This window comes from Gobius niger (genome assembly GCF_951799975.1).
Source record: "Gobius niger genome assembly, chromosome: 1".
NCBI classification, from domain to species: Eukaryota; Metazoa; Chordata; class Actinopteri; order Gobiiformes; family Gobiidae; genus Gobius; species Gobius niger.
In genome coordinates this window covers 74,651,165-74,664,664 of record NC_136852.1, presented here as the reverse complement: position 1 = coordinate 74,664,664, position 13,500 = coordinate 74,651,165, and the positions used below count along the sequence as shown (strand labels likewise).

The window sequence follows — 13,500 nt, the reverse complement described above, 5'->3', positions numbered from 1 at the left end:
AAAGGTAAAGGTAAAGCTAAAGCTAAAGCTAAAGCTATAGGTAAAGGTAAAGGTAAGGCTAAAGCTAAAGCTAAAGCTAAAGCTAAAGCTATAGGTAAAGGTAAAGCTAAAGCTAAAGCTAAAGGGTCCAGCTCTGACCCTTCACCCTCCAGGCCTTCTCCAGCGCTGACCCTTCACCCTCCAGGCCTTCTCTGACCCTTCACCCTCCAGGCCTTCTCCAGCTCTGACCCTTCATGGTGAAATGTAACCTTCCTGTTCTTCCTCCAGGCTGACAGAAGGTAACTCCAGAAGCAGACCCTTCACACGGCATCTGAAGGGTCATTTTGGGATTCCAGCATGTTGCTCATGGGAGAGGACCCGTGTCACATGACGCACCACGTCTACCCCAGCAGCCCGTTCATCAGAGCCGTCTTGTTTGGAGCGGGAATCCTCGGAAACGTGGCCGCTCTGGCGACGCTGGAGATCCGGAGGCGCAGGAAGAGCAGAGCGGATCAGGACCGCAGACTCCCGCTGTTCCACGTCTTCATCACCGCCCTGTTGGCGACGGATCTGGCCTGGACGTGTGTGGTCAGCCCCCTGATGCTGCTCTCACACTCGCTGAACTCTTCTCTGGTCGGGATGTCCCCGGAGAGTCACGGCGTGTGCGCGTTCTTCGGCTTCAGCATGACGTTCTTCAGCCTGGCCACGATGCTCCTCCTCCTCAGCATGGCCCTGGAGAGGAGCGCCGCCATCGGGTTCCCTTTTTCCTACAGCCGTCACGCCACCAGGAAGTGCGCCCTCAACCGAGAGGATCTTTTTCCTCACGTCATCAGATTTTTTTCCATCATTTTTTTGTTGGGAATTCAACTCATTTTTGTCACATTTTTGTCATTTTTTGTCACATTTTTTCGTTGTTTTTTTTTATCACATTTTTGTTATTTTTTCGTCAGTTTTTTATAACATTTTTGTCATTTTTTCGTTAGTTTTTTATCAAATTTTTGTCATTTTTTTGGAATTTTTTTTGTCATTTTAAGTCAAATTTTTGTTATTATTTTGTCATTTTTTTTATCACATTTTTGTCATTTTTTTGTAGCGTTTTGTCCCATTTTTGTAATTTTTTTGTCAATTTTTTGTAATTTTTTTGTTGGGTATTCAACTCATTTTTGTAACTTTTTTGTCATTTATTGTCACATTTTTGTCATTTTTAGTCAAATTTTTGTTATTTTTTAGTCGTTTCGTTTCGTTTCGTTTTATTATGAATATACAGTAAAAACATTTACATTCATTCATGAAGTATTGCATATTCATAAATAGGACACCCTTGAAGCAACAGTTTGCTTATATATGGGGCCCAAGATAGGACACAATATTAAAAACACAAACATACATTAATACATTAGCAACCTAGGAAACATTTGTTTCTTGTTGCCTTTGTTGCCTATTTCCTTCCAAACCTATAACTAACCTAACCTACTCTAATCTAAAGCTACCATATCTTACTTTTATTACTTTAGCAATGCATCAATTTTAAAAAGTACACACTATATGCTCACACACATTGGGACATACTATCATCAGACACAAGTTTTTAATTATTTTTTGTATGTATCTATTTATTTATTTTTGTATTTAAAAAAAAATGAAAAAAAATGAAAAAAATAAAAAATTTCAGTCAGTTTTTTATCACATTTTGGTCATTTTTTTGTCAGTTTTTTATCAATTTTTTGTCATTGTTTTGTAGCATTTTGTCCCATTTTTGTCATATTTTCGCCAGTTTTTCGTCAGTTTTTAATCAAATTTTTGTCACATTTTTGTAATTTTTTTGTAATTTTTTGGTCATTTTTTTTATCAATTTTTTGTAACTTTTTTGTCATTTATTGTCACATTTTTGTTATTTTTTCGTCATTTTTTAATCAAATTTTTGTTATTTTTTTGTCAATTTTTTATCACATTTTTGTCATTTTTTTATCAGTTTTTCGTCAGTTTTTAATCACATTTTTGTCATTTTTTTGTAGTGTTTTGTCAAATTTTTATCATTTTTAGTCATCACCGTCCCTGCTGTGTTTTTGCTCAGCGCGCTCTTCTGCCTCTTACCGTTCTGTGGGTTTGGAGAATACGTCCAGTACTGTCCCGGGACCTGGTGTTTCATCGACATGAATCCGGAGGGAAAGGAGGACCGCGCCTACGCCGTTCTCTACGCCACGGTGATGCTCGTGGTCGTGCTGGTGATCGTGGCGTCCAACCTGCTCGTGGTGTTCCGGCTCCTGCGGTCGAACCTCGCGGGGCCCATGAGGGAGCGCAGGGAGGCGGCCACGAGCGAGGTGGTGGAGTATCTCCTCCTGCTGGTGTTCATGACCGTCATCTTCATCGTCTGCACCGTGCCCCTCGTGGTGAGACACAGAAACACAGATCAAACAAACAAAAATTCAAACAAAAAGTGACAAAAATTCAACAAAAAATGTGACAAAAATTCAACAAAAAATTCAACAAAAAATTCACAAAAATTTCACAAAAATTCAACAAAAATTCAACAAAAATTCAACAAAAATATGACAAAAATTCAAGAAAATGTGACAAAAATGTCACAAAAATTTGACAAAAATTCAGCCAAAAAGTGGCAAAAATTCAACAAAAATTCAACTAAAATATGACAAAAATATGACAAAAATTCAAGAAAATGTGACAAAATTGTGACAAAAATGTCACAATAATGTCACAAAAATGTCACATAAATTCAACAAAAATGTGACAAAAATTCAACAAAAAAATTTACAAAATTGTCACAAAAATGTGACAAAAATGTGACAAAAATGTGACAAAAATTCAACAAAAATTCAACAAAAATTCAACAAAAATTCAACAAAAATTCAACAAAAATCCAACAAAAATTCAACAAAAATTCAACAAAAATTCAACAAAAATTCAACAAAAATTCAACAAAAATTCAACAAAAATTCAACAAAAATTCAACAAAAATTCAAGAAAAATTCAAGAAAATGTTACAAAAATTCAACAAAAATTCAACAAATATGTCACAACAACCTATCCCTAAAATGGCCGCCATCAGAGTTTTTACAGATTACTCAAAAATACGTGAATGTGCCAAGGCAACACTTCAGCCATGTTTTTAATGAGGGAGTGACAGAATAACATGATGGAAAGCTTGAAAAAGTCAGTTTTGCATTATACCCCCCCTTAACTTGCAGGCTGCAGTTATGTGTAAGACCTGAGGTGGCAGTGGCGAGTAGAAAATGAATACAACTTCCATCAAGTCCCTTTAAAATCTGAAATCAAGTTCTTTTGCCGTCTCTGCAGAAGTGTTTCTCTGTGACGTAAAGTGAGATTTCAGTTTGTTTTCTCTCAGAACATCTTGGTTTTACAGTAAAAGTCACCTTTATTTGATGATGTTTTTGTCATGTTCTGCCGTCGTCCGTCACGTGTCCGTCCAGGAAACTGTGGCCTGTTTGTTTCTTCAGAACGTACGGAGTCTGGGAGGCTCATTTCCTTTGTGGAGAATTCCAATCACAAAAGTCCACCGGGAAATCTGCGGCTACGTCGTAAAACTTTACAGCCTGTTTTCTCCAAATGAGTATTATACTCTAAAACAACATCTCCACCACTAGTTCTAGGGAGTTCAACCAGGATAACCGCCTAACGACCGCCTGAACCCAGAGGATCTTTTTCCTCACGTCATCACATTTTTTTCCATAATTTTTTTGTTGGGAATTCAACTCATTTTTGTCACATTTTTGTCATTTTTTGTCACATTTTTTCGTTATTTTTTTTTATCACATTTTTGTCATTTTTAGTCAAATGTTTGTTATTTTTTCGTCAGTTTTTTATCACATTTTTGTCATTTTTTCATTAGTTTTTTATCAAATTTTTGTCATTTTTTTGTATTTTTTTTGTCATTTTAAGTCAAATTTTTGTTATTATTTTGTAATTTTTTTATCACATTTTTGTCATTTTTTTGTAGCGTTTTGTCCCATTTTTGTCATTTTTTTGTCATTTTTTTGTCATTTTTTAATCAATTTTTTGAAATTTTTTGTTGGCTATTCAACTCATTTTTGTAACTTTTTTGTCATTTATTGTCACATTTTTGTCATTTTTAGTCAATTTTTTTTTATTTTTTTGTCATTTTTTTGTCATTTTTAGTCAAATTTTTGTTATTTTTTAGTCAGTTTTTTATCACATTTTGGTCATTTTTTTGTCAGTTTTTTATTAATTTTTTGTCATTTTTTATGTAGCATTTTGTCCCATTTTTGTCATATTTTCGCCCGTTTTTAGTCAGTTTTTAATCAAATTTTTGTCATTTTTTTGTAACTTTTTTTGGCATTTTTAGTCACATTTTTGTTATTATTTTGTCATTTTTTGGTCATTTTTTGATACATTTTTTGTTATTTTTTCGTCATTTTTTAATCAAATTTTTGTTATTTTTTTGTCAAATTTTTATCACATTTTTGTCATTTTTTCATCATTTTTTCGTCAGTTTTTAATCACATTTTTGTAATTTTTTTGTAGTGTTTTGTCAAATTTTTATCATTTTTAGTCACATTTTTGTTATTTTTTTGTCACATTTTTGTCATTTTTTGTCAAATTTTTGTTATTTTTTTGTCAAATTTTTATCACATTTTGTCCCATTTTTTCGTCAGTTTTTCGTCCGTTTTGAATCCAATTTTTGTCATTTTTTTGTCATTTTTAGTCACATTTTTGTTACTATTTTGTCAATTTTTTATCACATTTTTGTAATTTTTTTGTAGCGTTTAGTCAAATTTTAGTTATTTTTTGTCAAATTTTTTTCACATTTTGTCCCATTTTTTCTTCAGTTTTTTGTCCGTTTTTAATCCATTTTTTTTCATTTTTTGTCAAATTTTAGTTATTTTTTTGTCAAATTTTTTATCACATTTTTGTCATTTTTTGTAGCGTTTTGTCACATTTTTGTCATTTTTTGTAGCGTTTTGTCACATTTTTGTAATTTTTTTGTTAGTTTTTTCGTCAGTTTTTTATCAATTTTTTGTCATTTTTTAGGTCACATTTTTGTCACATTTTTGCCACTTTTTCATCATTTTTTCGTCACTTTTTTGTCACATTTCCATAATTGTTTTCGTCTCAGTTTTGTTGCTATTTCCACAGCTTTTTTCCAGAAGCTTTTGGATTGGGGTAAAGCCAAACTGGAGAAAATGTGCTCGGTTCAGGTGGGAGTTAAGGGGTTAACCAGGATATCTGACTCCAACACTTTCTTCTTTTTCCTCTCCAGGTCCGAGTGTATTTGAACTCAACGGGTGATCGCAAAGAGTCGCACAAAGCGGATCTGAATGCCCTGCGCTTCCTCTCGGCCAACTCCATCTGCGACCCCTGGGTCTTCATCCTGCTCTCCCCTGGTGTCCTGCGCCTCTTCTGGGCTTCAGTGTGCAGGACGCCCTGGGGAACCTCCAAAGAGTCTAACATCAGACTGAAACAGAACACAAGGAACCAGCGAGGAACCAGCGAGGAACCAGCGAGGAACCTGTGAGGAACCAGCGAGGAACCTGTGAGGAATCAGCGAGGAACCTGTGAGGAACCAGCGAGGAACCTGCAAGGAACCAGCGAGGAACCTGAGAGGAACCAGCGAGGAACCTGTGAGGAACCAGCGAGGAACCTGTGAGGAACCTGTGAGGAACCTGTGAGGAACTGACCCACTTTTTTGTGTCGCTTTTTCATCACTCTTTAGTCGCTTTTCTTCTTTATTTTCGGACACTTTTCTCCTGATCAGGACAGTTTCACTTCCAGGTATTTCGAGTTGACGCAGAAAAGTTTTCAGCGTAAATAATAAAGGTTAATTGTTGTGTTTTCTTTGTTGGTCGTGTTTATTGTCAGGGGAAGGTCTTACATAGACAAATGAGAAAACAAAAAATGACAAAAAAATGACAAAAAAATGACAAAAAAAATGACAAAAAATGACAAAAAATGACAAAAAATGGACAAAAAATTGACAAAAAATTGACAAAAAATTGACAAAAAAATGACAAAAAAATGACTAAAAATGACAAAAAAATGACAAAAAAAAGACAAAAAAATTGACAAAAATTGACAAAAAATGACAAAAAAAATGACTAAAAATGACAAAAAAATGACAAAAAAAATGACAAAAAAAAGACAAAAAAATTGACAAAAATTGACAAAAAATGACAAAAAAAATGACAAAAAAATGACAAAAAAATGACAAAAAAATTTACAAAAAATGACCACAAAATGACAAAAAATGGACAAAAAATGACAAAAAATTGACCAAAAAATGACCAAAAAATGACCAAAAAATGACAAAAAATGACAAAAAAATGACAAAAAATGACAAAAAACGACAAAAAAATGACAAAAAAGACAAAAAAATACAAAAAAATTGACAAAAAATGACAAAAAAGACTAAAAAAGACTAAAAAAGACCAAAAAAGACCAAAAAATTGACAAAAAAAGACAAAAAACGACAAAAAAACCCCAAAAAATGGCAAAAAAAGACAAAAAAAGACAAAAATATGACAAAAAATGACAACCCCCCCCAAAAATGACACAAAAAAAGACAAAAAAATAATAAAATTGACAAAAAATGATTAAAAAAAATGACAAAAAAAAATGACAAAAAATGACAAAAAAATGACAAAAAAATGACAAAAAAATGACAAAAAATGACAAAAAATCTGACAAAAAATGACAAAAAATGACAAAAAAATTACAAAAAAATGACAACAAAATATGGCAAAAAATGACAAAAAAATGACCAAAAATATGACAAAAAAATGACAAAAATGTGACAGAAAATGCTCTCGGTTCAGGCGGGAGTTAAGAGGTTAAATTATTTTGGTGATAAAAAATAAATGTTTACGCAGCTACAAGAAACATCACTTGGCTAGGTTAAGAACCTCTGAGCCTTTAGACACGCCCCCTCCACACGCTGTCTGTGGCATCAGTGGGGAGGGGGTTCTGCTGAGGAGCAGTGGTTGGTTACTCGGCTGGTGACCAAAGCTCGGAGGCGTCTCCAGGAGGTGGGGGCGTTCCTAGGAGGACTCAGGCAAACCTATCCCTAAAATGGCCGCCATCAGAGTTTTTACAGATTACTCAGAAATACGTGAATGTGCCAAGGCAACACTTCAGCCATGTTTTTAATGAGGGAGTGACAGAATAACATGATGGAAAGCTGGAAAAAGTCAATTTTGCAGAATAACCCCCCCCCCTTTAAAATAAATAATAACGTGGAAAGCTTTATTCCTTTTGTGGTTGTCCGTTTATATTCCACTCCAGACCGGTAACAAATAGTACACAATATGTAAAAGGTTTTTGCAGATGCTGTTGCAATGTTTTTATTTGTGACAATAATCACGAAAATTCATCCCCCCCTTTTTCTTACACTAAAATATGATTCTATGAACAGGGACGGTTTTAAATCTGGCTTTCAATCCACCATTTACTCTTCACTCTTCAGAAGGGTCACATTCTGATGATGAACAAGTGAAGTTTTTATGTTTTTAATCCCTGATCAAAAACCAATCAATGATCAATATCTCACAAACGAAGTGCGCACAAATGCTACTTTTCACGGACCCAGGGTTGCGTGTTGTGGGACACACGTTTCTTTCATAATAATTCTATATTCAACCCCTTAACTCCCACCTGAACCGAGCACATTTTCTCCAGTTTGGCTTTACCCCAATCCAAAAGCTTCTGGAAAAAAGGTGAGAAAATAGCAACAAAACTGAGACGAAAACAATGATGAAGATGGGGCGACAGTGGCGCAGATGGTAGAGCGGGTCGTCTCATGATCGGAAGGTCGGGGGTTCGAATCCCACCTCCTGAAAGTGCACATTGTCGTCGTGTCCTTGGGCAAGACACTTCACCCACATTGCCCCCAGTGCCTGCGTACATTGGTGTATGAGTGAGAATATGAATGGGTGAGTGGATCCTTGCTGTAAAGCGCTTTGAGTGCCTAATGTAGGTGGAAAAGCGCTTTATAAGTTGAGACCATTTACCATGTGACAAAAAAGTGAGAAAACTTAGACAAAAAATTGGCAAAGATTGACGAAAAAAATGGACAAAAAATGGACAAAAAAAATTGACAAGAAAAATTGACAAAAAAATTGACGAAAAAAATTTACAAAAAAAAAAAAAAAAAAAGAAATTTAATTTTTTTTTTTTTTATTACAAAAAAAAATAACGAAAAAATTGACAAAAAATGACAAAAAAAATTGACTAAAAAAAATTACAAAAAAATGACAAAAATATTGAAAAAAATTGACTAAAAATAACAAAAAATGACAAAAAATGACAAAAAATTTACAAACAAATTGACAAAAAATGACGAAAAAATTGACAAAAAAACTGTCAAAAAAACTGATAAAAAATGACGAAAAAATTGACAAAAAATTGACAAAAAAATGACAAAAAAATGACTAAAATATCGAAAAAAATAACAAAAAATGACAAAAAATGACAAAAAATTTACAAACAAATTGACAAAAAATGACAAAAAATGACGAAAAAATCAACAAAAAATGGACAAAAAAAATTGACAAAAAATGACAAAAAAATTGACAAAAATGACGAAAAATTTTGCAAAAATTTTACAAAAAACAAAAATTAGTTTGGTATTAAAAAAAACAATGTAATTAACATTTCATCTCAGATTATTGAAATGTTCTGAAGCTGAACTGGAGAAGCTGAGCTCGGTTCAGGCGGGGGTTAAGAGGTGAATCCCTTTAGAATCACCACGTGCTTATTCAAACGAGAAGATGACAGTTGTAGCTTCGCTCGTGCACCAAAGGAATGTCCTCGCGCGACCCCTCTGCTCCGCCCTCGCGCGAGCTGTTTGAGCGTCTCCCATGGCAACCAGCTGAGCCGCCGCGAGCAAAGCAGAAGCATCCGAGACAACCGTAAGTAAGAACAGTCATATAGCTAATAAATGTGTTTGGATGATCCACCCAGGGAACCATCGTCCCGGGACGTTTGGGTCGAAAACATCCGCCATTTTCAATGTTATATCGCGGACATTAACAATAAACCCTTGAGCTAAAACCGTATTAAAAACAAAACCGAGGACAATATCCTTATGTTGCTTCTGCCGGAGTCAAACTCACGCCTCACAGCTCTCACCGCGTTAATCTGAGTATTCACAACTTACCGGAACATTTGTACAATTACTGAACAATCTTAAAACGTGAGTTCCGTTAACGAGGTTCGTCTCGCGACCTAAGGACCCGCTGTGGTGCTAGGAAATGAAAGGTAAAAGTCACCCCGGAGTCAGGGAGCTGTGGGGGGGGAGAAGAGGAGTCCCACCAGGGCAATATCCACACCACAGTATCGATACCAAACGGCTACTTTTAGGTATCGATACTCGGCAAAGGGGCAAAAAGTATCAATAGGAGAGCGGGTAAGATGAGCCAGTGGGTAAATTTAAAAAAATCTTGAAATGTGAGATTATAGATTTATTTAATCTTTACATGATTTGAAATTGACGGACAAAAAAAACATAGAAAATGTGACTGTAAAATAATCCCACTTTTATGAAAAAGCTTTTTTCGCTGTTCAGAGTCACAAATAAACAAAACGTGCAGGAAGATGTTTTCCTGATGTTTGTTGCTCATCAAATTAGGTATTAAACAGATTAATAATTTAGGAAGATTTCTTCTTAAAGGGACACTATGTAACTTTTTATGTGATTTAAAAAAAAATATTTTTACGCGCATTTGACCTTTTACCTCTTACCACCCGCCTAAACCAAATGCATTCTGTCCTCTTAGGTTATTATATAGGCCTGTGTAGCACCTCATTTGAAAGCTAAGACCCACAAAATCTTTTTCCTCGCGTTGTTGCTGTGTTGAGTCACCTTTTTTTATGTTTTTTTTTTTTTTTTCAATTTTTGTCACTTTTTGGTAGAATTTTTGTCACATTTTTGTTGAATTTTTGTCATTTTTTGATTGAACTACTCAAAAATACGTGAATGTGCCAAGGCAACACTTCAGCCATGTTTTTAATGAGGGAATGACAGAATAACATGATGGAAAGCTTGAAAAAGTCCATTTTGCATAATACCCCCCCTTTGAAATAGGCTTATGTGTAACTGTTAGATTGGAACAAAGCAACAGACGAGCATTTGTAATAACACATTATTATTTTTTATTTTAGAAAAGAAAAATAAATATGTGTACTGTATATGTATGTATATGTATATATATATATACTGCAAGGTTTCAGCTGCACCTTTTGGGTTTCCCTCCTTGTTTGTAATGAATTGGCTGTACAGACGTTTTGTTCTAAACCTTCATTCATTCAGAAACAGAGGCCTCACTTATCTTGGCAAATATGATGTGGGGCATGAGTAAAGTTATATATATATAAAGTTCTAAAACTGGTTCTCCTGAGGTCGTATATTCCCCCCCCCCCCCAGACGCCCTTCAAGCTCCAAACGAACGGTCCCGAGTCTAACTTTTACTACTTAGCGTTTCCAAAGGGACGGTCAGAGCCGAGGACGGACGGCGTCGCTGTTCAAAAGCTGTTTGTTTGTTCTGCTAACGGGGTAAATGCTACAGGTCTCCAGGACAACTCGGTACATAAACCCCCCCCCCCCCCCCTCTGTGTCTGCAGGGTTTATGAGCCTCCTGTCCCGAGTGCGGCTGGGACATGTCTGAGGCTCAGAGCGACTCGGCGGAGGCGCAGGGACCGGTCCTCGTCCTGTCCGGTGAGTGACCGTTTCTCAGGCTCATTCAGGATCATTAAGCCGCTTAACCCCCGTCCAGTTCAGCTTTACTCAAATCTCAAAGCTCTTGACTATAGGCTGTGAGCTCCAGTACAGCCTATAGGGCAGAGAAACGCCTTGAAACCTACAAAACTGACCTAAACGTTTTCCTTGAGTTGTTACTGTATTGTTTTCACTTTTTCGCCGGATTTTAGTAACTTTTTTTGTTGCATTTTTGTGACTTTTTTGTGTTTTTTTGTAACTTTTTTGTCTTTTTTGTAGCTTTTTTGTGTTTTTTTATAACTTTTTTGTGGTTTTTTGTAACTTTTTTGTTTTTTTGTAACTTTTTTGTTTTTTGTAACTTTTTTGTTTTTTGTAACTTTATTGTGTTTTTTTGTAACTTTTTTGTGTTTTTTTGTAACTTTTTTGTGTTTTTTGTAGCTTTTTTGTGTTTTTTTGTAACTTTTTTGTCATTTTTTTGTAGCTTTTTTGTTTTTTTGTAACTTTTTTGTTTTTTTGTAGCTTTTTTTTGTTTTTTGTAACTTTTTTGTTTTTTGTAACTTTTTTGTGTTTTTTTGTAACTTTTTTGTCATTTTTTTGTAACTTTTTTGTGTTTTTTTGTAACTTTTTTGTGTTTTTTTGTAGCTTTTTTAATGATTTTTTAATTACTTTTTTGTCTATTTTTTTTTTTTACTTTTTTGTCTTTTTTTACTTTTTTTGTCATTATTTTATTACTTTTTGTTGGTGTTTTTTATTGCTTTTTTGTCTCTTTTAATTTTTGTTTTTTGCATTGTCATCCTTGTTTACGCCTTGTTTTCGTTGCTGTTTTGACAGTTTCTTCAAGAGGGTTTTAGGGTTTGGGTAAAGCTGATCTGGAGTGGGGGAGTATAAAAGTGCTAACCCTGTAGTTCAGAGCTGTCCATACGTCAGCTTTCCCTTGTATGTTGATGCTCCTGGACATTGAAATGTGCAGAGTAAAGTGATTTAGACATCGAAGGTCTTGTGTTGAAGGACAGAGCAGAAGGTTTTCAGTGCTGTGTGTTGTGTTGTTGTGTGTTGTGTTGTTGTTCTAGACGTGTACGGCAGCTTCGCTCTCGCTCAGGACGCTGTAAAAGGAGACCACTGTGACCTCCTCCTCGACGCCATGGACCGACGACTGGATCAGCTGCAGGTCCGTCTGACGCTCCTCCAGGGATTCAGTTTCACTCAAACAGCAAAGCATTGAATACAAGTGAAATGCTGTGTGCAGATCCAGTCCCACAAAGGCCACAGGACGTTCAGAGACGACGGCAGCACAGAGGCAGAAACAGGTAATGAAATGACTTCTGCAGCACAGAGGCAGAAACAGGTAATGAAATGACTTCTGCAGCACAGAGGCAGAAACAAGTCATGTGTGTAAATGACTTCTGCAGCACAGAGGCAGAAACAGGTAATGAAATGACTTCTGCAGCACAGAGGCAGAAACAGGTAATGAAATGACTTCTGCAGCACAGAGGCAGAAACAGGTAATGACATGACTTCTGTAGCACAGAGGCAGAAACAGGTAATGAAATGACTTCTGCAGCACAGAGGCAGAAACAGGTAATGACATGACTTCTGTAGCACAGAGGCAGAAACAGGTAATGAAATGACTTCTGCAGCACAGAGGCAGAAACAGGTAATGTGTGTAAATGACTTTTGCAGCACAGAGGCAGACACAGGTCATGTGTGTAAATGACTTCTGTAGCACAGACACAGGTCATGTGTGTAAATGACTTCTGTAGCGCAGAGGCAGACACAGGTCATGTGTGTAAATGACTTCTGTAGCACAGACACAGGTCATGTGTGTAAATGACTTCTGTAGCACAGACACAGGTCATGTGTGTAAATGACTTCTGTAGCACAGAGGCAGACACAGGTCATGTGTGTAAATGACTTCTGTAGCACAGACACAGGTCATGTGTGTAAATGACTTCTGTAGCACAGAGGCAGACACAGGTCATGTGTGTAAATGACTTCTGTAGCACAGACACAGGTCATGTGTGTAAATGACTTCTGTAGCACAGACACAGGTCATGTGTGTAAATGACTTCTGTAGCACAGAGGCAGACACAGGTCATGTGTGTAAATGACTTCTGTAGCACAGACACAGGTCATGTGTGTAAATGACTTCTGTAGCACAGAGGCAGACACGGGTCATGTGTGTAAATGACTTCTGTAGCTCAGACACAGGTCATGTGTGTAAATGACTTCTGCAGCACAGACACAGGTCATGTGTGTAAATGACTTCTGTAGCTCAGACACGGGTCATGTGTGTAAATGACTTCTGTAGCTCAGACACAGGTCATGTGTGTAAATGACTTCTGCAGCACAGAGGCAGACACAGGTCATGTGTGTAAATGACTTCTGCAGCACAGAGGCAGACACAGGTCATGTGTGTAAATGACTTCTGCAGCACAGAGGCAGACACAGGTCATGTGTGTAAATGACTTCTGCAGCACAGAGGCAGGTAACATGGGTAAATGACTTGTGCAGAGCTGACAGATGGTTGTCATTCACAGTGTGGTGTGGATGGAGTCAGTCTGTGAGTAAAGACACCGGCCTGGGCAGCACTCACACAGACACACCTCTGTCCTGTCGGGACCTGCCTACAGACACTCCTCTGTCCTGTCGGGACCTGCCTACAGACACACCTCTGTCCTGTCAGGACCTGCCAACAGACACACCTCTGTCCTGTCGGGACCTGCCTACAGACACACCTCTGTCCTGTCGGGACCTGCAGACCCCGGAGGACCACATGTCAGGTAACACTCAACCTTTTTCTACAAAAACACAGCAGT

General features: G+C 36.6%; 1 protein-coding gene and 2 long non-coding RNA genes across 3 annotated transcripts in view; 2 read left to right on the top strand and 1 right to left on the bottom strand.

Annotated features, from left to right (window-relative positions):
* Positions 1-336: 336 nt before the first annotated feature.
* LOC306979306 (prostaglandin E2 receptor EP2 subtype-like) overlaps positions 337-13,500 on the top strand; it is a gene marked incomplete at both ends in the record, with an annotated part of 14,140 nt that continues 976 nt past the window's right edge. Inside the window, 2 exons of the mRNA XM_079578191.1 lie at positions 337-778; positions 2,023-2,369. Coding sequence (XP_079434317.1) covers positions 337-778; positions 2,023-2,369 — 789 coding nt within the window. The remainder of the gene's footprint in view (positions 779-2,022; positions 2,370-13,500) is intronic.
* On the top strand, positions 11,754-13,341 carry LOC306960749. The gene is made up of 3 exons (XR_013792703.1): positions 11,754-11,852; positions 11,931-11,991; positions 13,222-13,341. It is a non-coding gene; the product is annotated as an uncharacterized lncRNA (long non-coding RNA).
* LOC306960759 lies at positions 13,218-13,464 on the bottom strand. Its single transcript, XR_013792707.1, has 3 exons — positions 13,437-13,464; positions 13,354-13,403; positions 13,218-13,287 (listed from the first exon to the last, which is right to left on the bottom strand). It is a non-coding gene; the product is annotated as an uncharacterized lncRNA (long non-coding RNA).